General features: G+C 38.5%; 1 protein-coding gene across 1 annotated transcript in view; it reads left to right on the top strand.

The window, feature by feature from the left end:
- The window catches only part of ERC2 (ELKS/RAB6-interacting/CAST family member 2), a 975,448-nt gene that overhangs the window by 485,997 nt on the left and 463,167 nt on the right, over positions 1-26,284 (top strand). Inside the window, exon 11 of the mRNA XM_077993178.1 lies at positions 4,266-4,459. Coding sequence (XP_077849304.1) covers positions 4,266-4,459 — 194 coding nt within the window. The remainder of the gene's footprint in view (positions 1-4,265; positions 4,460-26,284) is intronic.

Raw genomic sequence — 26,284 nt, 5'->3', positions numbered from 1 at the left:
CGGACCTTGTTGGGGAGCTAACTGCAAACCAACAGATTCTTTTTTTTTTTTTTTTTTTTTTTGAGACGGAGTCTCGCTCTGTCACCCAGGCTGGAGTGCAGTGGCCGGATCTCAGCTCACTGCAAGCTCCGCCTCCTGGGTTCACGCCATTCTCCTGCCTCAGCCTCCCGAGTAGCTGGGACTACAGGCGCCCGCCACCTCGCCCGGCTAGTTTTTTTTGTATTTTTTAGTAGAGACGGGGTTTCACCGTGTTAACCAGGATGGTCTGGATCTCCTGACCTCGTGATCCGCCCGTCTCGGCCTCCCAAAGTGCTGGGATTACAGGCTTGAGCCACCGCGCCCGGCCTAAACCAACAGATTCTTAAGGAAAAATATTACTGTGCATTTTCAATTTATGTCTTGAATTCATTAGAATGCCATGTTAGGAATTTACTGCGATCATGATTTATTCAAATCTATTTTTTTCGCTGTAGTGTCTAAAGTATGTTAGATCCAAGTCTGTTACCTACTTTTGATCTCTGTTAGGAGCTACCAGTCCAGATTAAAGAACTCATGTTGTGATTTGAAAAGGCGAGAATATTGCCTAAATACAAATAAAGTGCTTATTTCATTCCATTTTTGGAGGAAGCTCAGGACTCATAATTTTGAAGGAAGCATTGGTTTAAAAAGCTCAATTTCCTCCACTATTTTATTTAGTATAGAATCATTCATGTCTGTAGATCGTGGTAGAACACATTCATGCTGGTTACTAGTTAAAAATTTCAGCCCATCCTCTGAAAAGCTGTGACTCAGGCTGAATAGAGCTGGTTATATACAATATCTTTTGTAAATCCTTTAGAGGCTTTTGCCTCCAATACCTAAGCTTAGTTGGGGACTCACCAGCCTTCCCAGTCATGTGAAACTCTCTTTCATTGAGTCTTTACATGGACCCTAGTAATGATCCAAGAAGCAGCTGTTTCCCTGTCATCTTTATATGACTTTTCCTTAAAGCTTTCTATTGATTTAAAAACATTTTAAATGATATTTTAGTAGCCCTTCCAAGAATTCTGGCACCAAGATTGAAAGTGGCTTGACATAAGTTCTTTTGCCTGGAAATCAGTAGATACTGATATAGAGATAGAGAGATTTAATTCACAGGTATTCTTGAGGTTGTCTATTCATTTTATTGATTGATTGATTGATTGAGATGGAGTCTCGCTCTGTCACCAGGCTGAAGTATAGTGGCGTGATCTTGGCTCACTGCAACCTCTGCCTCCCGAGTTCAAGCAATTCTCCTGCCTCAGCCTCCCGAATAGCTGGGACTACAGGCGCGTGCCTCAGTGCCTAGCTAATTTTTGTATTTTTAGTAGAGATGGGGTTTTACCATGTTGGCCAGGATGGTCTCGATCTCTTGACTTCATGATCCACCCACCTTGGCCTCCCAAAGTGCTGGGATTACAGGCGTGAGCCACCGCACCTGGCTGAGGTTGTCTATTTATTTTAAAAGTCTCATTAGCACTTGAAGTATGATCTATTAATAATAGATACTGGGCCAGCTGTAAACTCGGCTCTGGTCTTCATTCTAATAACATGACCTAACTTCAGCATATGGTATCAGCAGTAGTACAGTCTAGATTAAGGCACTTTTTTTTACTAGGCTTTCTGTGCCTCTAAACATCCCATGAGTCCTTTCACCATACTTATTTACTTGTTTGAAAAGACTATGAACTCATCTGATTTCACCCAATGTTGAAAAGTGGCCTTGGATAATCCTCTTTTCTTCATGGAGCTAAAATAAGGAATATGTGTACATACCATCACTAGCAGACTATGCTGTCTCTGTAAACCTATCAGGGAGGCTTTTTTTTTTTTTTATAAGGAGTATGTAGTATCTTGTCAATGAAAACCAAATAAATCTATTAACTTAGCTGAATAACAAGCTGTATTTCTGGGATGCATATTATGAAATAATAATTATAATAAAAACAAAAGTGAATAATATCTTCCCCCATGTTTGTCATTTTGTAGTTTTCACGGTTTTTAGGCTAATGAATTTGCCTAATCTTATGTAAATATAAGATGCAGGACTGGATTTAGAATCTTGGTCTTACAGCTAGTAATCCTGTACCCACTTATTAAAAAGAGACAAATAATAATAACAATAAGAACAACAACTAAAATAAGCCACAGCAGCTAACTGCTAACTATTTGTGAACTTTTGAAAATCAGCATCAGGAAAGGAATTTTAACTCTCATAAGAAACAGGCAATCAAAATATATTTATTCATTTGTTTTGAGTGCTTCCAGCTGCTTATTACTCAGTTCATTAATTCTTTTTAAAAAATCTTAATAGCATTGGTTGGATAGTTCAAGAAATGTCATGAAAAGGTTTTTAACTGCTGTAAAAGAATCGTAATACAGTATAAAAGTGAAAGAGAGGTTAACACGAAGTTTTTTTTTCTTTAGCTATTTAAAAGCTATATTTTAAATGCTTTTCTATAACAAAAGTAATGATTCATATTATCACAAATTGAAACAGGTATATGGAGTAGTTACTTTCTTTTAAAATAGGATTTCTGCTCTACATTTTTAAAGTGGAGATTAGGAAATTTAAATATTCATTACTTAAGCTTAAAAGGAAATTATTAGATAAATATACTCCTAAAGGTATATTAGCTCAGGATTCTCTTTCAGATTATTTTAATTATACTGAAAAAGTTTAATAATCTATTATAATGAAACACAGAGTACATAGTAAATAAATGAAAATAAATGGTTTCTGAAAAATGTTGGTAAAAGGGAATAAACCAGTATCTGATAGTGTGTTGAATTGACACATTTTTCTCAAGTTTTATTTTGTATAGTTGAGTTTATTTCTTAAATAAGGAAATCTTAGATTTAAGAACATGAAAGCAACTTTTTCCCCTTTATCCTCATGCTTAAATAATATGTTACATGCAAAAATATTATTTCTAAAATGATTATTTTGTCATATGAAATTTATTTTATTTATACTAATTTTTGAATTTTTTTCTACTAAACCATTGCAAAGACTGTCAAACCTTCTAACCGTAGTATTAGTATTAATTTTTCTAACCATGCATGATTCATTCAATCCCACAGTAGCTGTAGCTTGCTTGCCTTGTTTTTTCCCTGAAATTTTCAAAAAAGTATATTAAAACACAATAAATATCTGCTCCATGTAGCAAGACAGCAGAATAACTTAAGTCCTTATAAATTGTTAACATTTGATTATGTCACCGGTGGATTTTGAAGATACATACATATATGACTTATCTGAACTTTCTATGTTGAATGTGCACTGTTGTTAAACTACTTGTTTTTTCCCTGCCTGCTCTTTGAAGAAGTCAATTAGGAATAATGGGAAACAAGGGGTAGGCAAAACATTGCAGTGCAGTGTTATTTCTATCTGTCTGGGAATATTTCAGCCAAAAGTTTATTTTGGGAAAAAAAAAAAGCTGTATCACACTCTCTCACACACAAACCCACAAATACTTTGGCTGCAAATTATTCTGCAATGTTGTTGCTGTGTTGTTGCCTGTCTTTTCTTGTGTGTGAAGCTGCCACCCACCCATGCATGTATTTGCAGATTCTCGTCTGTGTACTTGTTCATGAATTAGCTCATCCTCCTCCTGGTTTAGGTTAAATTTATTTAAGAGAATGAGAATTTATGGGTATAACTGTTAGCTGGAAAGCCCTTCCTCACCTCCAAGCCTCATTTCAAACTATGTTTCCTGCTGAAATTTCTCAGTGGGATGACATGTTCAATTATTAGTCAATCCGTCTCTTATATGTTATCTGGCTTTACATATGCCCTTGATGGTTCTTGGAAGATAATCTAATATCGTGTTGTTTTGGTGTCTTTGTATTGGAAATGGAAGCATTTTGTATGAATCACCTCCTTAACTGTGAGGAGTTGAATTGTCTTAGGTCTGCTTGTCACATGACCGGGAATAAAGACATCACAGTCTCCAACCCCACTTTTGTGGTGGAAAGAAAAGCTAAAAGTAGCAACATTTAATGGAACAAAATGTCAGTAATTGAAGAAACTCCCCTGTGAAACTCTAATATTATTTTAAAACCAACATTGTTCTAAGGTAGCTGAAATGTGTGATTTTTCTATTTTGCCTTTTCACTGACAATATACCCATAAATCTTGGTGGTGATTTTCTTTCCAAAGTTAATTTCTGGGCCATTGTTGACAGCACTTTCTATTGCTGTAAATTGTTGTCTTAACTGCATTCTTTACAAATGTAATGTTGAAGGCACATAATATTGAAGATGACTCCAGGATGAACCCTGAGTTTGCAGACCGAATAAAACAGCTAGATAAAGAGGCGTCTTACTACCGCGACGAGTGTGGCAAGGCCCAAGCAGAAGTGGACCGGTTGCTGGAGATCCTCAAGGAGGTGGAGAATGAGAAGAATGACAAGGACAAGAAGATCGCAGAACTGGAGAGGTAAATTTTACAGTCATGTAAATTGTTGACAGTGAGAGAACATGGACTGCGTGGTTGCCCATCTCCAGTTGTGGTGGATTTGGATTGCACGTTCATATTCCAAGTTAGAAACAAGTCATAAATGAGGAATATGGCCTGTGAAAGATGACATTTCTGTGGAATGCTAAGAATGCAATTGGCTTATCTTCTGAGGGATTATATACTTCTTCAGTGTTAAAGAAAATAGTGGTCAACTTTCTTGAGTGATGTCCATGATCTAGCATTTTTTCCAGTGAAGTGTGTAAGAAATTGGGGCTTTGACTACCCAAAACTTCAGTTCTTTTCCATCATAGGTAAATATTTATGGTTTAGTTTTGTCTGGATCAAACAACAACCACCACCACCACCACAACAACCGAAGAATATAGTTGAGAATTCTTCATTCAAGATAGGGGAAGAAGGAAGGAGCTCATATCCTTTGGATGTCTCTTGGCACATCACAACAAATTCATCCTGGAGGTTTATCTCTTAAGAGGACCTTTTAAATACATATACTTGAATAGGTCCTGTGTGATAGCAAATTCCGTGTAAAAACAGTGAGTGTTGAATCAGAGTATTTAGATTTTCAGATAAACCATATCCATATTGTATTTATGTATAGTATGAATGTGAAAAATAAGCTTGCTATCAATGTTTTTTCCTGTACTTCATGTAAGGAAAAAAAGCTTTCTGAAAAATCTTACATAACTCCATAACCTCTGCAGATTTCTTATTGGTTCAGCAATAAGGCAGAATTTGTCTTTCCCAGATTCAGTCCATATGGAAGAGATCACCAAATTTTGAACAAACGTGTGAATGTTAGCCAGCTTTGATCGAGATACTTGTGAAGCCCTAAAGGACTTCAAGACATACACAGAGTAGCTCTCTATCATCTTGTGGAAAGATCGTGGGCTTCAGTGACAGAAAGACCTGGGTTCAAATTTCACCTCTACTTTTTGCCAGCTGTGCAGGCTAGAGTGCAGTGGCATGGTCACAACTCACTGCAGCTTCAAAGTTCTGGGCTCAAGTGATCCTTCTGCCTCAGCCCCCTGAGTAGCTGGGACTGCAGGTGCACACCACTACACCTGGCTAATGTTAAAAAATGTTTTGTAGAGATGAGTTCTCACTGTGTTACCCAGGCTGGTCTCCAATTCTTGGACTCAAGCAATCATCTGTCCTTAGCCTTTCATGGCCTTGAATCTTGTTAGAAGTGAGTGAATCTCTAACAACCTATTCAAATGAAGCTTTGCAAGCAATTGGTCCCCAGGTAAATCGGAACATGTATATCATTATGAACAGTCAAATGCTAAAACAAATAAATTCTCAAGGCCAGATATGGTGGTTCGTGTCTATAATTCCAGCACTTTGGGAGGCCAAGGTGAGAGGATGGCTTGAGCCTAGGAGTTTGAGGCCAGCCTGGTCAACACCTTGTATCTACAATAATTAGCCAGGTGTGGTAATGTGTGCCTATGGTCCCAGCTACTCAGAAGGCTGAGAAAGGAGGATCACTTGAGTCCAGGAGTTCAAGGCTACAGTAAACTATGAGCCACTGCACTCCAGCCTGGGGTCAAGACCCCTCTCTCTAAGAAAAGAAAAAAAAAATCTCAACTTTGTCTCTGTATTAAACAAATAGGTTAATTTCCAATAAAATTTCAACATTTTTAGGTATAATATTTGGTGCATTCAAATTCCAAATCAATTAATATTTCTCTTCATAATTTTAGCATTAGTTTGATGATAATCTGATTTTTATTCAGTGTGACCAATTTTAGCAGTAAGTCAAGGATTTCGTTTTTTCTGGGGTAACTGTCCAAAATAGATCTCTAAAGGACTTAGTTTTAATTTTAAAATGTGGGGATGTTCTGCTAGTCTGCTAGTTCTTAAAACTCAAGGAGCACTGTGAGTTTAGATGGATCTATTTTGGAACTACATTTTAGAACCAAAATTTTTCTTTAAAACACTGACATGAGATCACAGAAAAGTTATGATCATGTCTCTTTCATTGACTAGGAAACTGAGATCTTGAAAAGTTAAATGACCTTCCTGAGATTGGGCCTATAGTCAGAAAGTTACAAAACTGTAATGTGGGTTTCCTGATTCCTAATCCACTGCTCTGAGAGGTGGTGAGCTATGTGGAGGATGCCCTAGATAATAATATTAATAATTATAGTAGTTTTATTTGTAATACTAGGGTATGTATATTGTATGTATATTCTGTGCTTCACTGTGTGCCAGGTACTCTGCTAAGCACTTGAGTTGCAATAATATATACCTTTTAGTCTTACCCACAATACAGAAACTATCATTATTCTCATTTTACAGATGAGAAACTATGATTTATACAGATTAAGTAACTTCCTCCAGGTTGGAGAGCTTATAAGAATCAAGTCGGTATTCGAACTCAGGGCTGACAGATGAGCCATTGAGAACAATCCCTTCCACTAATGGGCCAGAAGAAAGAAGCTAGTACAGCAGGACTAAACAGTCATGCAGCCAGCAGAGAGCCTTCCTGAGCAGGCATTGCTGCTGGGCTGCAAGAGATCTACCTCTTTATTAGCATACAGGAGAGAAAGTGATATGCTTCATGTTTAGATGGCATTTTTTCTATACTAAACCAGCCCCCCAGAACTGTAATTGAAAATCAGGGCAAGCTATTATAAACATTTACATATAAACAGCTTAATGGTCTAATTGGACAAACAGATCTTAGCTGGACACTATTGCCTTTAAACCATCAAGAATATTCAGATTTTTATTTCTTCAATATGGAATGCATTAAAGCAGCAGTGATTTTACAGGCATTTATCTTTATGCACTTTCTGCACATTTTCTTTATCTCTGCCTTTGTCTCTCCTTAAAGCTGATGCCTCCCAGGCACTGTAATTCATGAAACGTGTGGTGGGACCTGAGTCTGTCCCAGTTCTCTGCCTGCTCATGTCTCAGGTCCAGCAGCAGAGCATTGTCTGGGAAATGTCTGAGCTCCAGCCCCAGCCCAGGCCCCTAAGGAGGTGGGGGTGGAGATTCAGAGGGGAAGTTTCTTGGGAAAAAGAGGGCTCAGCCTTGGCCTGCCTTTCTGAAGCATTATCTGCTATGCTACATGTGTATTCTGACAAAAACATCTTCCTTCAGTTGTCAAGCAGCCTTTTTCAAATTGGGCAATATTGTCATTTGCTGGATAAAACTATAAAATTCGTACCTCACAATATTGAGAACTAGAGTTCTTAGCAAAGTGACATGCATCTCCATTTTGGAGCCATGGAGAAATGTTTGCAATTAAATTTGTAATTTTGAAAACCAAAAATTGAACGTGAAATAAATTTGTGGTCTCTAGCTTGTAATGTGACCTACTAGAGTGAAAAGACCTCTTTTAAAAGGAGCACATGTTCTAAAATATTCCAGAACTTCAATTGTATGCAACAAAAGGCACAGGGTTAGGAATAACTCAGACAACCTTGACACTGGCCCCCCTCTCTCTCAGAAAGCAGTATGTGTTTACTTTCTATTCTGTTAATCTTCCCATTCCAGATAGCACATGGCTGGCATTTACACAGTGCATTTCCCTCTTAAATTCTATGTGAGTGACGTTTCTCATCAGCCATTAAAGGTTTTGGTTTTTAAAGTGCATGTTGCTCTAGTGTGGTCCCACGTGCAGTTATGCCTGTAAACTCTTGCATGGCCCAGTGGGGAGCTTCTGCCTTGGACTGCAGGCAGTTCAGGGAAATTTGCTACTAGGTGGGTGGTGGGCCTTGAGCAAGGCTCTGAGAGTTGGTCCAAATTCAGCTGAAGTCTTTATTCCATCCCCAGTGTCAGATGTCACGTATATTACACAACCTACTGGCTAATTAAACCTTAGAGGCAGTGAAATATGTAGTACTTCTGTGTCAGTGCCCATCAAGGTCTCTGAATTTTATTTAAAGTTTCAGAATTAATCCTTTGGTGACTTAGGGGAAAGAGAGAGGTTAATAGAATCTGTCAAGACAGACCTGCTGCCACTATATTTCTCACATCCCGCCCATGGGAAGGAATCAGTTGGGTGACCTTTCATGTAATTATCTTAAATATGTAAGGGATTTTGTTGGTTTTTGTCTAGAGGATGAGAATACCCAAATTGAGCCCTCAATCACATACCTCCCCAATGCGGAGAGGAGGCTGGATCCCTGGGGTTCCACTCATAAGACATAACATCAGAATGGAAAACAGACTTCCACTTAATTATCTGGTTGGAGAAATAATATCACCAGACATTTGGACACTGAGAAATCATTTTAGATGCCTAAAAGAGCCTTATCTAAGTTTGAGGAAGAGAATGTTATTTTTTCTTCTGATTTGCTCAATAATGTACTAACATAATTTCCTTGATGCCTTTCAGAGCTCCATTCAAAACATAAACTTAAGTGTTATTATTATTTTTTAATTATGATAATATGTTTTGGAAGTTTCATGGTACATGGAAAAAACTTGATGCCAGTTTTATTTGTTTTGATATCAATGTGTCTTGCCGGGTAATTTTCACTTACATTTGTTAATGTATTTGAAAGAATTTCTTGAAGACAAGGGCAGATGGTTATACGCCATTCCTAGCAACTTTTTGGGGAAGGTCATGGACATCACGGACACCTTTGAGAGTTTGATGAAAACTAGGAGCCCTTGAAAGAGGCAACTACTTCTGAAATGTGTGCTTGCTATTTCAGTTTAAGATTTCCTAAGGCTTGGCCACAGACCTTGATTTAATTACCTTTGATCCAGAAGGATTTGAAATGGCAGCTGGGGCCAGTGTTGCCAAAGTCCCCACAGTGATCGTGTCCTGACAAAACTCTCATTTTCGATCAGTTGCACATTTATGATCACAAAACACTCGGCAGGGGGATTTCAGATACAAGGGATTATCAAATCAACACTTTCCCCATGTGGTTAATCTTAAATTTTCTCTTTTCAGTTGTATCATTGTAGTCAACACTGTTTTCATTTGAATGTTCTAGCTTAAGCTTTATCCTGAGGATTTATTTTATTTTGTTTTGTTTTTCTTTCCCATGTGAAATACCTAAAACTACTTTTTTATAGTATGGAATGGTGGGACCCCATTGAGCAGAAAGCTGGAAAAGTATTTGCTTATCCACTTTGTTTTTGCAAAGGACATTTTACAGATCAACAAAATGAATGTCCACTATGTGCTCCTGTAGAAGATGAATATGGTTTTTTTGTTTGTTTTATTTTATTTTTTTGCTTGACAATAGAGATTATTGTTTTAACCAACGAGAAGGGCATGCTAGATATTTTTATACAAACAAATTAAAAAGTATTAGAACTTGATATTTTCAGTAATGAAGTTGGAACTTATTTTTCTGACTGAAAAAAATTACTCTCAGCTTGGGAAGTTACTCTGTCCTTGCTGGGGAAGCTGATAGGTGGGTGGCACGCCACCAAAAGCCCTCCTCACGGGGTCTTTGATCATTGCTAGGTGCAGTGCTCTGTAAGCATCTAAAATGGAAATCTTTGAACCGAAAGCCAAATTGCTCAGCTCCTTTTGGTTTTCAGGGATGAAGGAAAAATATCTCATAGGATGTACCCATCCAACTTACTGGTTCAAGTAAAAATCTTTCTGACATGAGCACTTACCCAGGTCTAATACCTTAGTAGTTTCCATTTCAGTTTATTAAATAATAAAATTTTATATGCACACAGATAGGAACTTTCTCTATAAATATTCCTCCAGAGAAGGGCTGATGCTGTCATTGTACTGTGGGAGCACACCTCTGGTTCCCATCAGTGCTTTCTGTAATTATACGTATCAGAGCAGATACCAGTTTCTTTGGTATGATATTTAATACAACAGCTTACAGTGTGTGCCCAGGGCTTTTGGGGGTAATATAAGATAAAAGTTTGCTTCGTTTGGTTATAAACCTGCTGATGTAACATCTGTTGGCTATATGTTTAAAACTAATGCATTTCCTTCCTTTTATTCTCTTTTGCTATCCCTTTTCCTTTCTGCTTATCCTCCAAATTGCTGCTTTCACCCTTGCTCCAATCAGCTTGACTCTCAGGTCAGTAATTTCAGTTTTTCTTCTAACTGCCTTTCCCTCCTAAGCTCAATTTATGGCTTGTACTTGTTTAACAAACACGTTTCTGAAATGGTTTTCCTCTGGCCACTGCATTTCCCCCACTCATTTCATTCCATGCCTTGGGAAGGTTTATTTTATGAGAAGGATGTATAGGTGGGAAAAGGCAAGGAAGACGATGGAAATAAGTCACTGTTGGATTATTTAATTCTATTTCTGGATTACAAATTCCATGAGAGAAATTTTCGTGATAATTCCCCAGTGCCTTTCTCCTGAGCAGTTCAGAAAATTGACTTCAGGATGATACAACATGGAGCTGTGGATAAAAACAAAATGCAGGATGCTAAATTTAACCTAGGAGAACAAAAGATCTGCCTGTGACACAGCAACTTAAAAGCTAAATTTAATAGTGCAAAATGTTCAGACTTTTCGCTTAATAAATCACTGTGTTCTGAAAGATTTATAATACTTTTTAAAAAGTCACTTTTGAAAATTATCAATGTGTTAGTAACATATTGTACACACATGTTATTTCCTGACATTGTTTCGGTCTTAACTTTCTAACTTCATTTTTATTAGCCATAAGGCATACTTTAATTACCTAGGGCATAGCATATGGAACCAAGTGTAAAACTTGATTCATTGTTGACTGTGTGTACCTCAATATTAAGAAATGAAATGGGCATTTTGTCTGAAAACGCATCCCAGGCTTGATTCCTCCAATGTAGGAGGCCCAAGCCAATAATTTCTTCTTGCTTAAATCAAGGATAACTTCTCTTTCCAGTAAAACATAGTAATATGTAGTGATTTCTTTATCATTCAATCAATGAGTTTACTATAAAGGATGCTCATTCTAGGATTTGAGGCTGTCTAAACTTCAAAAAAAGAAAGCATCACATCAATGTGGTAGTCAGTATAGTTGCTCTATTGAGAGGCAAGGGATATTATTTTCTTCTCTGTACACAGGGTCTGCAACCCTTTATTCTGCCCCATCACCCAAACCACCAGACCAATCCATTGACTACAGTACCAAGTTATTTCAAAACAAGGCATCCTGCTCATCTACTGATTTTGTCCCACTGCTGGCTTCCAATCCTGGTGGCTCATAGTCCTTGAATACTTCTTTGCCCTCTCACATACCACACTGGGTATCCCCCAAGAACTGCCTGAACTTCGTCATGCTGCAGGAAAGCCTCATTCTCAAAAGTCCCTAGAGATCTGATCAGAGATTAAGAGCATGGCCCCCAGAGAACTGCTCTTATTCCCAAATCTAATGACTCTTAGTTTACTTTCTGGAGCAGAACAAATCTGGTGCATCTATGTGCAGAAACACAGACATCATAATGGGCAGTGAGGTAGGGTGGGATGGGGGAGGCTTGGACACATGCATCCAAACCTTTTCTCCAAGTTTTTGATCCACTCACTTAATGAAGCTTCAAGCTTTTCTCCTTGCCCACCTTTATCCCCCTCCTTTTGCCTTCCCTTTGCTGCCCTAACCTGTACCTCTCAATATTGAAGCACTTGAGATCCAGGGATCCCTTTTGTTCTCACACCTCAAGTTTCCTTTCAGGGCCTTTAGTTTTTTTTATCTACACTCTACTGTGGTTTTTTATGCTCTAGGAACTTTATTGTGTGGTAGCTTTTTTTTTTCTTCTTCCTATTTCATGGTGAATGAACATGAACTCTGACTCTCAGAAGATAGGGCTGGAAGGGGTGATGGGTGTCCAGTGATTCTCTGGACAAGGGGCAGGGTGTGTTGATAGGGTGTGGCAAAATGTACATGCCAAATCTAGTTGGATGAACTTAGGAGTTACATCAAGGTTCATATCATTCCAATATCATTTAACTTGTTGCCTCAAATGAACATGATGAAGAAAATGTGCAATCATTGTGAATAATCATCTCTGGTTATATTTTTAGCGTAGCAGGAATTGGGCAACTCTGCCCTCTTGGAAACAAAAAAGTCTTTAGAGTCCTGGAAGCTTTCTTCAACTTTGACAAGTTTCCAGAATTAACTGTGCTTTATTCCCAATGACTTCCAGGTTTACCAGTTAAAATAAAATAAAATGAAATGTAATAATTGAACTGAATGCAGGATCTCTGACTATGTACTTTCTTTATATGGCATGCAGTTGAGATACGTGTGTGTGTGCATATATGTATATATATGTATGTGTGTATGTGTATACACATATGTATTTTAGAAAAATCGCGTCTAGTCTTTCTTACCATAGTTTGTGGTTTGCCCTGCACATCGCCACCTCCCAATCTGAAGTTTGGAAACTGCACTAACTCTTGAGACTTTTCTGTGTGCTGTGGACTCCATGGGAAGTTCTCCCTCCAACTACTTTTTCAGATGACTTCATTTCCTCTTCAAACTCTATGTAGACTCTTATGCTTAAATTCAGGTGGACAGATAGTAAGTACTGGGTTTGGTAAAATACAAGTGTCGCATTCCAAATCTGTTCAGGTCTCCACTCCAGTAAACTCCACTTCTGTCAAGAATGTCTTTATACACAAACCAGTGGGAAGCTGGAGAGGTTTATCAGGATCTCTGTATTGTACTCAGGGGGAGGGTTTACGTGAAACTTTTGTATTTCTAGTAACTATTTGTGAGATTAGCATGTGACTTATGACAGATGAGGTTATCTCCAAAAATGTATGCAGCAATTGACTAAAAAAATAAAAAGTATCCTTTGGGATTCAGTTCAAAGTCCTGCCAGAGAATCAACCAAGTAAAACCAGAAGACATAGACTTCTCCTGGGCCCTCTCAGTCTTCAGCTCACTTTGGATCCCAGGTCAGCTGATTTCTTGTTTGGGCCTCAGTGTCCTCTCTTTGAGAGGAGGGAGCCATCTTTGGAACAAGTCTTCTGGGATCCTGCCTGCACGTGGGCATCACATGTTTGATGAAGGGGCTGTCGGTGATGGACTGTGTGCACTGCCCTACAAGCAGGCTCAAGCTGATGGCTGGCGCCTGGCAGCAGGCGTGAGCTCATTATTATAGAGTCACTTCAAACACTTGTACCAAAATAAACTCTTTGCGATGTTTCCCTAAAGCTGAACACTGTGTTTTCAATCCCTTATTCTTCTAGCAAAAGATGAAGTCACTCCTCCCAGACCTCAGAGGCCTGTTGCCCAAAGAAATAATGAAAAACACCTTTCTCAGAGCATCCCTTTAGTGTCCTGCAATTTGTTCTTTGCTAGGGGCAGTTTTTTGCCCCATTCCCTCCATAGTGAGAGCCTACTGTGTAATAGGCTAGGCACTGTGTGCTGGCCCAGCAATTCCAAAAAATACCTGATGAAAAATTGACCAAACCATTTAAGAAATGCTGTGTTACATTTTTTATATTCATGACATAGCTTGATGATAATAGTAATAGAAACAACAGGAGCAGAAGCAGCAACAGTAATACATTTGGTGTTAACTAAGTGCCAGCACTGAATTAATCACTTTTTTTAGTGTTCTTTTTAATGTTCACTTCTCATAACAACTGAGGTTGGGACTATCATTTTTTTTTCCATATTAGGTAAGAGGAAACATGTTCATCAAAGTTGAACATTTTGCTAACTTTATACAGCTAGTAAGCAAAGGCATTTGTTTGTTTACCCCCTAAATCAATCCATTTTGATTTACAAATGGGATCTTTTGCCACTTCTGCTCCAGTTGCATAGTAAAAGCACTGAGAAGGTCTGCAGTAAGGAGACCTGTGCAGGTCTGTTCAGTCCTCGGTTTTCTGAATATGGTGTTCATCGAATATATTCCATGAAGCACTCTGGGGAAAAACTGTCCTGCCAGCTGTGCAGTTAGCCTCTCCTTTCATTCTCAGATTTATCTGCCCTCTCCATGCCTCTGGTTCTTCCTGTACAAATTCTGCCCCTCCAAAGCCAGGGCAGGAGTTACCTCTTCCACCAAAGCCTTCCCTGAGCCCACTGACCATATGGACTCTGTGCGGTGTGTTATGCCACACATGGGGGGCGGCGGTTATGCTCTTGAATGCTGTTGAATAAAGGAGCACCCACTGGGTTTGTCTCACCCCACCCTTTCTTTTCTTTGTCTCCACGGAGAGTTGCTGGGGCTCTTTCCAGAAGCTGAGTTGTCTTCATTGGACGTCATTATCTGGCTTCAGACATGAGGCCCTGAGAAAAGATATCATTGGTTTTCTATCAAATTGGATGCTTGCAAGTTCAAGAAAAATGAAGACAAATAAAAGGAGAGGGAAAAAGATCTTCATCTGAACTTCTCTCACTTTCATTCCCTACTTCCTTCTTTTCCTCTCTCTCCCTCTCTTCCCCCTCCTCCCTCCTCTTCTTCCTTGACTATTCATAGAAATCCTTCTCCAAGTGAGAGCCTGTGCTGGCTGGGTGTTGAGGATATAGCAGCAAAACAGACATGATCCCTCCCCTCACCAAATTCAAAGACCAATACTTCCTGTAAGGAAGGATTTGGCCACTAAGAAAAATAATTTGTATCATTTATACTAATAATTGGAAAAACCAGGTTTCAGGTGTGCTTTTCCCCCCTTTTCCTGTTGGGGTTGAAGGGGTTATCCACAGGTCAGAAAATCATATCCTTCTTTAAAGCTCCCTTATACTAATGCTGACATTTCTGGTGAAGTGTCAGAAAATTTTATGCCCAAGCAAAACTGGTAGAAAGCCAGAAATCGGCTGATTTTGCTTTGGGTGCAAATATTTTATTGGGGATGGAAAAAAGTTGTTTTCCCTGATTTATAACTCCTGCAAACATAAAGTGGGTTCTATATTTAGAAATGGTTTTGAACCCTTGAGGCATAGCCAGGGATTGGTGCTTACACCTTTCCCATCCTGGCCTTGGTGGGACTTGCCGTGACTAATGTTTTGCTGAGCCAGCTTTGATTTATAGAACTAGTGCTTTATGCTGCTTGTTGTTTTTCTCTTTAGCTTTTGCTTGAGTTGCTGTTCTGGCACTCTATCTATACCCTCTAGAATGGTGAAGACTGAAGGAACACAATTGGCACTGTAGTTGAAACGTTTTATAGTTCAGTGTGTGTCTGAGATTCCCTGGAGAAACAACAGCAGCAAAATTGAAGGATGGCCCCAGGTAGGCCTTATAAGTCATGACCTTGAATAAGAGATACCAAGTTGGTAAGAGTTAATCATTCAACTGCACTTTTTCTTTTTTCTAAAACCTTTTCTTTTCCCTGTTTCTCTCATCCTCTTGGCTGTTGGTTGGTACTACCATATGGATGAATATCAGCAAATAGTAAATCTTTCAAGATATGTTAGCTTTTTCTGTAAATGCTGAGAAGGGGAAGGAATTTAAAAAAAATAGTTTCTTAGTATTATTATAAATCACTTTCTAGAAAAATAATATCTTACTTCCTTTATATGGCTTTTCTTATGAAATGTGAATTCTCTCACTTCATTATGCACAATACTAGCTCAGGTTGTAGAGAAACCCAACCATCCTGTGACTGGACTTTCTTCCATATTGGGTGAAGGTGCTTGGAATTTCCACAGTGTGTAGTGTCACATTTTTGTGAAGTCTCCATTTTGGGGGAACCTGTTTAAAAATGAGTGGGCATCGTGTATGTTTGTCTGAGGAAAATACATTGTTGTTATGTATAACAAATGCTTTCGACATTTTATTTTTGTGGAGGATTTTGATGATTTTAGTATTTGCTGCTCTCTCATTTTACTCTAGATTCAGAGTAATATTAAGCTAATTAAATGTGAAAAATAGAATAGAACCCAGAAATTGGCTGATTTTACTTTGGGTACAACTATTTTATTGGGGATAGAAAAAAAGCTTTTTTTTTTTTTTTTCTAATTTACAGTTCCTGCAAACATAGTGGGTTCTGTAGAATTATTTTTGCATCAGAACTTTAGTTTTAGAAATTGTAGACTGGGTTTGGGGGATGGGAACACATTTTCCCTTGAAGAGCCTCTATGGTTCCTTAACAAAACAAAAACAAAAACAAAAACAAAAAAAAAAAAAAAAGGAGAGATAGGGTCTTGCTCTGTTTCCCAGACGGGAGTGCAGTGTTGTGATTGTGGCTCACTGCACCCTTGAACTCCTTGGCCCAGTGGTGCTCCCTCCTCAGCCTCTCAAGTAGCTCGAACTACAGGCCTACCACCATGCACAGCTAATTGAAATGGGTTTTTTTTTGCAGAGGTGGGGTCTCACTATGTTGCTCAGACTGATCTCAAACTCCTGGTGTGGCTCCTTTTCCAGTCCAAGAACAGTGAGACTCATGTTTTAACTCCAGCTTGCAGATTGACCTTCTCATCTACCTTTTTTTGTAGATTGGTAGCCATGTTAATATAAGTACCTCTCTTACTGGCATATACAGGGCTGTATGTACAATAATTTATGCTTTCAAGTAACTTTTTTCAGTGAAAGGTGTAAAGTGTGTGATTCTCACAGTGTTTTGAAGGAATGTACTATTTCTAGTGAGATTCCACCATAATTTTGAAGACATAATGGTGAATATTAGCAACTCTTGAGACATTTTAACCTGGGATGAATGCAGGATTTCATACATAGAATTGCTTGGCAATTTTTTACTTTAGGTCCTGGGAAAAAATCCCTTTTTCAAGTTTTGAGAACGTAACTACCACCTGTCTCACATGGGACCATGAAGTAACAAAATAGTCTCTCACCAGCCATTGGTGTTGGTCAACTGGAATATTCCTGTGGCTGCAGAGATCTTGATGTGATGTGTGAGTTGAAGTGTAAGAGAGTGGTTTTAAATTTAACTGCAGAACCCTCTGCTATTTAATCATATGTCAGTTTGATGGTTCCAAGGACAGCATGATATGTTGCTCACAGATAATTACCGTGGAGAGAATGAGTTGGTTATAATAATGAATAACTGAAGAATCTTCTGATAACCTGCAATGAATGGGCCTTGGTGAGAAACACTCACTGGGTAATTGCCAGATAGGTGTCCTATCGCCTTGCTGAGTGTGGGTGCTCTTCTGCCACCTAAATACGCAAAGCAGGGGCTTTTTAGGGATTCCTAAGCAGATAAAGAAGCACTGTTCTAGGATTTCATGTGAGTTGTCTCTCACAGACCTATTATTAGTTTATATTAATATGTCATTCACAGTCCAAGTTATTCAAGATGTTATCTATTGTTAGAACATTCAGTGTAGAAAATTAAATAGACCAGCTCCTGAGAAACAGCATCACCATTGCTATAGCACTTGGGACACAGTACTTCCTGTCTTTAAGCCGATCTCTGTATCTGTAAAGTGGAGACAATTATATTATAGCTTACCTCTCATGGGCATGTGGTCGAGATGCACACTGAGCGTGGAGCACAGTCCAGGCACATAGGAGACGCTCAGTAAGTGGTAGTGATTATGTATGTGATGAAGATTTTCGTGCCAAGAGTAACAGGTGAGAGTAGGGAGTTGATACAAGAGAGAAGCTGGCTGCCTCCATTGCTTTTCTAGTTGTAAAAATCTGAGTTGCCAGAATAAAGACTTTAGACATTTTCTCCCAAGCCATTGAGAGATTTTTGAGGAAAAGGTTGAAAACAGCATCCTGCTGCATGCTTCTCCTGACCCCAGGGATATGAATAAGTGAGCATAGAAAAATCAACTTATGCTTATTGAAAAGTAATCTTTATATATAAATATGTGAAGTAATTCATGCAATCCTTATTTGTCCTATATAGGGACTTATGTTAGATTTTCCTGGAACTAGAGATCCAGGATTCAGCTACTGCCTTTCTGTATTCAAGTATAAAAAGATCTGATATTGAGTTTAGAGGATGGGCTAAGTATTTAAGGGTATTCCTTATACATTTATCTCCTTTATTCATTAACTTACTTGCTTTCATCAAATAGTGATGGTATGTCTGCTCTGTATCAGGCACTGGGATGTAACTAGCACTACACCCAGAAGCAGCATCGTGAGAGACAGAAGCAGATCCATAGTATTTATAACATGATATCTATGCAAGTGGTATAATGTAATTCACACTTTTCTACACCTTGGCTTTTTTTTCTTAGCAAACTATTTTGGAGATCTTCCCATATCCATACCTAAAGGCTTTCTACTCTTTTTCACCTCTGCATACTATTTAATTGTGTCTGTCTCCTCTTGAAGGACTTTTAGGTTGTTTCTAGTCTTTTCCTCTCATGCAGTCTGCTAGAATTAATCACTTTGAATAGACTTAATTTCAAATGTATGTGAATATATCTGTACGATAAATTCCTAAATGTGGAATTGCTAGGGTAATATGCTTATAATTTTTCTAGATTTTACCACTTGTCCTCTACAGAGGCTAAACCATTTACAGACCCATCAACAATGTGTAGGAATGCCTCTTTTTCCATAGAGGCATTCCTGACAGAGGCATTGCCAGTGCCATGCGCTTTTCAAACTTTGTCTTTGTTAATGTGGGAGGTGGAAAATGATATTTAAGTGCAGTTTTGATTTGCTTTTATTTTATTACAAGTGAAAATGGACATGTTTAAATGTGTTTATAATTTGTCGTATTCTTTTATTGGTCTTTTTCTTATATAATTTGTAAAAGATTTTTATATATTAGGAAAATGATATGTTTGTCTTTGATCTGAGCTTTAAATGCTCCCCCTGACCATTTGTCACTTTTCTTTTGATTTGGCTAATGGTGGTTTTTGTTATGCAGATTTTGTTTTACAAAATTATTTTACATAGTCAGATGTATTCAGTCATCTCTTTTATGTCTTCTGAATTTTGTATCATACTTAGAAACCCCTTCCACGCTACAAGACTATAAGAACAATTGTCCTGTGATTTCTTTTAGTAATTTCATGATTTGTGTCTTAGTCTGTTCAGGCAACTATAACAAAATATAGACTGGAGAGCTTCTAAACAACGGAAATGTATTTTTCACAGTTCTGGAGAGTGGAAAGTTCAAGATCAAAGGTACCAACAGATTCAGTGTCTGGAGAGTGCCTGCTTTCTGGCTCATGGACAGAACCTTTTTGCTGTGTGAGAACAAGGTGAAAGGGGTAAATAGGCTCCCTTTGACTTCTTTTATAAAGGCACTCATCCCATTCCTAGTCGCCTCCCAAAAGGCCCCACCTCCTCATACCATCACTTTGGAGGTTAGGATTTCAATGGATGAATTTTCCCGGGGCACAGTCTCTTAGTATTTTTATGTTCTGATTTTCTGCATTTAAGTCTTTAAACCATCTGGAATTTATCTTAGTGTAAGGTATGAAGCATGGATATAACTTTATTTTTTTTCCTAGGCCAAGTGAAGTTTCTATGTCACTTTCATCATTTGCTCTTCACTGGAGTTAGATGGGCCCAGGTTAAGTTTGCCTAAGTTCACGTAGTTTCCCACTTTAAAATAGGACACACTCTTACTTGCTTGTTCAATGTCCGTCTTTCAGTCTAGAGTAGAACTTTGATCTAGAAAGGACCTGTCTTATCCAACCAGTACCTGCAAAAATAGTAGACACTTAATAAACACTTATAGAAGAAACAATGTGAGTTGTGAAGAAATGGAGTTATAAGGCGGTAGAAATTATGAGTAATTTGAAGCTGTAAAAAAGGCATTTGGAGTGGAATGTGAGTCATCAAGGCAGTGATGGAGGGGAACCAAGTCAACAGGGGGTGAAAGGTGAGCCAGCTTTTGCTTCATGAGACAATAGAACAACCCTGGGTCCAGAGTCACCTTGGACCCAGGATGGGTTTTCCGTGCTCTTCTCTGTGAGACCCAGAAGGAATTTAATTTTCTTCTTTTTCCTCTTGGGAAAGCTAATTTCTCAGGTTTCCTTGGTTTCCGTGAGACCCACCTGTATAATCGAGATCCCTGGCTAACTGTGGCAGGATTTAGGAACAAGTGTGGACAATGTGGCCAGAGTTAAGAACAAAGAGATGTTGGCCAGGCTGTGTTTTAGATGCTTTGGGATCGCTAGGTAACCCTGCCCAGTAGGCCCAGATTGGAATGAAAATCTGAAATTTGGCAAAGAGGCATTACCCATGGTGCAGGGTGACAAATTTTATATGAATGTCATGGACATTCAGAGGAGCGAAGAGTTGGAAAATTTCTATGAATTGGTGGTATCTGTACTGGACTAGAAAAATGGAAAAGATTTTACCAGATGTAGAACTAGATGGAGAGCCTAAGCAATGGCAAGAGAGGTGGGAAGATAGAAGGCACGCTCAGAAGAAACGGGACTGTCTGTAGCTTAGGCTCTGCAGTAGGGGAAAGAGGGGCAGAAAGGGCCAGTCCAGACAGAGGAAAGCCTTGAGTGCTGAGATGAAAGATTTTGAACTTTTTGAGCCTGGGATGAACATAACGAGGAGTATCTTCTGGGAGGATTAATCCTGAACCATCTTTGTGCTGGAGGGATAGGCAGTAGCCCAAGCTAGAAGCAATAATGACGAATAAGAAGAAACAGGTTTAGGGGACGTAGGGATAATTAATGAAAATTTTTAAAAGACAAAAGCACCCAAATCTTCAGCCTGTATCTCTGTCCTCCTTGTTTCCAGAAGAACAAGGCCGTGTTTCCACAAGAGCCAGCAAGACAGGAGAAACAAATAAACAAAAAAGCTACTAAGAGAGCAGGAAGAAAATAAAAGCATGGTGGAAGAAACTTTGCCTAAGTAGCTTGCAGTTATTGCTGTTGCTATCATTGCAGCAGAAATAAGAACAGGTTTTGTTGAGTACCTGTTTGCTCTTAGCTCTGGTCCTATGCCTTCTGCAAGGTTTAATTTATGTTTTTTTGTTTATTTGTTTTTATTTTGTTTTGTTTTGTTTTATAGCAACTCCAAGATGGTAGGTGCTATTACTCAGTCCCATTTTTGAGATCAGGAAACCAAGGCTCAGGGAAGTTAAGTAACTTGTCCACTCTTATACAACTATTAAGTAGTGGAGCCAGGATTCAAACTCAGCCATTTCGGTTCCAGAGCCAGAATCTTAAACACTGTGTCTGATTCCAAAGTAAGGCTTTTCGTGCTAGTATAAATTGATTTGGCTCAGGCACTCCTGGGACCATAGGGACCACTTTTTAATGTGCTTCTTTTGGGGTAGAAAGCTATTTCTATAATACAAAGGATTCCAGGCATTGATGAAAACCTCTTATAATGGAAGTTGAGAAGCTGTTTGTGTTGGCAGTTCTAGCAGCTTTTTTGAGCTGCTGGTCCGAGTCTTTGCCCTCTCTTGAGCCAGAATGTGAAATTCCTGTTTTTGAAGTGAGTTTGAGTGGGCCTGGTGAGTGGGCCTCCATGGAGGCAGTGGCTTTGTAGACTGGAGACAGTCAGCTCTGGATGCGCTTCAAGGATCATGGACGGCAGAGATGGGGGAAGACCTCAGTCATCCATCCTTCTGCCTGCTTAAGATGGTTCCCGGCGGGGAATTCTGGGGAAGCAGCCAAGAGAAAAGATGTATTTCCAGGAGGGGTTTTCTGCTTGTTCCAGGAATCATTTTTTGGGACAGTTCTTCATGGCCCCACACAGTGTGATTAGAGAACCGCAGCAGCATCAAAGCCGAAAAGAAATGAAGGCCTTTGTTTTGATATATGATGGTTTTCCTTTTGGAAAACAACTCTCCGAAGGAGAGATGGACTTCTCTGCAGCACAGTATCTGTATCTGCCTTGATCTTGTCTGATACAAGTGGGAGTGCTGGCAGCACATAACAAAGACAAGGGCTGAGAACTCAAACCACGTATTAGCCTCTGTCCGGCTAGTAATCACACTGTGGAATCATTCCTTCCTCATCGTTATGTCAGGTCAGAGGGTAGGTATCATGCCATCAAGATGTAGGGTCTTCCTCCTACAGAGCTTAGGTGTTTTTTATTTTTTTCCTTAAACTTTTAAACTTTAAACTTTTAAGCTGTGATGACTTTGTCGGTATGCCTGATAGAAAGGATCTGTGCTGGCTTCTCAGTTCTCCCAGCTGCTGGAGAGAGTGGGATTTCTTTCCTTGTTGTGTTTTTTGGTTTGTTTGGTTTATCTTCTCATCTCTCATAGACATCTTACTTTTATATAATGTTAAAATGTTTGGGTAGAGTGACTAACTAAACTTCCCTGCATTTTAAATGCTATTTGTAGGCTGTTTTTATCATACGATCAACTAAGTTTTGTAAAGTTTAAAAACACACAAGACCTTTCTAAAACCCGATATTAACTCTGTATTTTTAATGTAATTTTGGGGGAAGATAATTCTAAGTGCCTTTCTTGGAAAACTGCACTCTCATTTGTTAAGCAGTTTTCATGGGCCAGTGTCTGTGCAAAACACTGATGTGCAAGAATTTTTCTAATCCCAACAACCCTGGAAGGTTAGTGTGATTTGCAAAGGGCATATGAGTAAACTGAGGTTAGTGAGGTTATTGGTAATCTGCTCGAGGTCACTGGATTTGAACCTAGGTTATCTCAGGAGCGATGGGCATGTGGGAACAGGCACACATGAATATTTCCTTACATGCCATCATAAAAACAATTTTAAAAAACTTATTCTGAAGGCAGTGGGAGATAGGATTGTGTTACAGAAAGACGTCTACCTGTTACTTCCCATACAACCAAAATTGGACTCATCACCACTTATTTCACCCATCCTCCCACTGCTCTATATATTTGGCACTTAGGTGTGGAAAGTGGCACAACATTCACCTGCTTATCTAAGGTAGAAAACTCTAAATGGCCTGTTGCTCATCCCTCACTATATCTAATCCAACAGATTCCATTTCTTTCCTTTTGTTTCCCCACTGTCAATGCTGCTGTCCCATTTGGTAATTTGGCCAATTGCAGTAGCCTCCAGAGAGTCACAATCTGTCCCAGTCTCTGTCTTATACTCCAGATAAAATCAATGAGGCAACAAACACCCTGTGCCTGAAAGCCCCTGTTGCCTCCTCCTCACACGTTAGGCAGAATATCCAACTCCACCTCCTGGCTTTATAAGCTCTTCACCATCTGGCCCTAAGTTGCTTTCAAGTCATCTTAAACTCTATGTACATACAATGTTGCTCCAACCCCTCATTCCCCATTCAGTGTTTGCCTTCACCCAATGTTTTCTCATTGTCTGCACTTGACAGACCATTCCTACCTATCTCTCTATATTGGAGCATACTTTTCCTATTGCCTAAATGACCCTTTCCGTCTATATACCTGCAAACCTCTATACATCTTTGAGGTTCAAATTTAATGTAGCTCCCTGATTTCTCTCAAAAGACAATAGTTCCACCCGGTCTACTATAAAGACACATGCACACATATGTTTACTGCAGCACTATTTACAATAGCAAAGACTTGGAACCAACCCAGATGCCCATCAGTGATAGATTGGATAAAGAAAATGTGGCACATATACACCGTGGAATACTATGCAGCTATAAAAAACAATGAATTCATGTCCTTTGCAGGGGCATGGATGAAGCTGGAAACCATCATTCTCAGCAAACTAACGCAGGAACAGAAAACCAAACACCACGTATTCTCACTCATAAGTGGGAATTGAACACTGAGAACACATGGGCACAGGGAGGGGAACATCACACACCGTGGCCTGTTGGGAGGTTGGGGGCAAGGAAAAGGAGAGCATTAGGACAAATATCTAATGTACGTTGGGCTTAAAACCTAGATGATGGGTTGATAGGTTCAGGAAACCACCACGGCACATGTGTACCTATGTAACAAACCTGCACGTTCTGCATGTGTATCCCAGAACTTAAAGTAAAATTTTAAGAAAATCACAAATAAAAAGCATTTTGTTATCATTTACCAACTCCATGTTTCTCCCTTTCACTAAACTTTGAATGGTCTAATGATAAAGATGATAACCTCTTTGTTTTTGTGTTCTCAATGCCTGACCCATGGCTCATGTTTCATAAATATTTGTTGGATGACTAGATGGATGGATGGATGGAAGGATGGATGGAATGATAGGTACATTGGCATCAGGGAAGCCAAATGGGAGCTATTTCAGTGTCTGGACAATGAAAGCAAAGGTATGAGCTGAGCTAGTATCAATAAGAATTAAGGGGAGATAACTATTTTGGTAGATATTTTAAATTAAAATGGTAGAGCACAGTGATCTATTGTGTGTGATGTGCTGGGAATATGGAAGACTCACTCCTCTTTGACTCCCAATCTTGGGTGGTTTTGATGAAGATAAAGAGTACAGAAAATGAGGGTGATTTTGATTATGAGGAGGCAACAGTTGAGATTTTAATTTTAATATATTGAGATGTATGTAGGATATCCAGGATTGTTCAACAGACATTTGAAAATTTGAGGAAGGTACAGATCCTTGCACCTCCACCACTCAGAGAGTGATTTCAGTTCCTGTCTGGCATTCCTTCTTTCAGCTCCATTGTCTCTCTCCAGCCCCCTTCTTTATGCCCAATCTATATGTTACTGACATGGAAAGATGTCCAAGACATATTATAAAATGTATAGTATTGTCCACTGTATTTTTAAAGGAGATGTGTCTATGCTTGCATTATGCCTAAAAAATTTCTAGAAAGATTGACAGAAAACCCTTAACTGTGAGAGTGGTTTATTGGGGAAGATGGAGGGGCAATATAAGTTTTCTTTTTATAAACCTTTTTGTACCATTTAATTTTTTATTACTAGCATTTGTAATTTTTTAATTAAGATATATTCACATACCATAAAATTCACCCTTTTAAAGTGTATAATTAAGGGATTGTTAGTATATTCACAAGGTTGTGCAACCATCACCACCCTCTAATTCTAGAATTAAAATTTAATCACCCCAGAAATAAACCCCATACCCATTAGCAGTCACTCTCTGCTCCCTCATTTATTCCCTCTTTTCCCCAGCCCCTGGTAACCACTAATCTATAATATTTTCTCAGTATTCGAGTATTTGAGACCTTTTGTTTAATTGGGATTATATATTATGTGTTTTTGTGTGACTGGCTTCTTTTACTTTACATAATGTATTTGAGTTTCATCCACATTATAGCATGTATCACTATCTCATTCCTTTTTACTGATAATATTCCATTATGTGGGTATACCACATTTTGTTTATCTATTCGTCAGTTGATTGACTTTTAGGTTGTTTCCAGTTTTTAGCTGATATGAAAAATATTGCTATGGACATTCATGCGCAAGTTGTTGCTTGAATATATGTTTTCACTTCTCGTGGCTGTATATCTGCAAGTGGAATTGCTGTGTCCCATGGTAACTATGTTTAGCTTGTTGAGGAACTGCCAAATTGTTTTCCAAAGTGACTGTGCCATTTTACATTCCCACTAGCAATAAATAATTGTTCTAAATTCTCCACATTCTCACCAGCACTACTTCTTATTTTTCTTTTTGACTATAACAATCCTATCGGGTGTAAAGTGGTATCTCATTGTGGTTTTGATTTACATTTTTCTAATGACTAGTGAGATTGAAGATCTTTTCATGGTCTGATTGGCCATTTGTATATCTTATTTGGAGAAATGCCTATTCAGATTCTGTGCCCATGTTTAATTAGGTTATTTGTCTTTTTATTGTTGAGTTGTGGTATTTATATATTCTAGATACTAAGACCCTTATTAAATATATGACTCTTGGTTTTTCTTGTATATTAGTAATTTTATTACCCGTATTACTATAATAATTAGTAATATTGCTAATTAGTCATTGTTAGTATTTGATATGTCCTTTTAAAATCCTGTTCAATACATATTTAATCTTTTTAATAAGTCATAATGGGAATAGTTTTAAAAATTTTGCTCTTAGAGAAAGTAAGTAAAATTATGATTTGTGATTTGTACTATTATAATTAGATATGTTGTTTATGAATAAA

Source organism: Macaca mulatta, chromosome 2 (assembly GCF_049350105.2).
Source record: "Macaca mulatta isolate MMU2019108-1 chromosome 2, T2T-MMU8v2.0, whole genome shotgun sequence".
Taxonomy (NCBI): Eukaryota; Metazoa; Chordata; class Mammalia; order Primates; family Cercopithecidae; genus Macaca; species Macaca mulatta.
The sequence above is the reverse complement of the archived record's forward strand: the minus strand, read 5'-3'. Positions and strand labels throughout refer to the sequence as shown.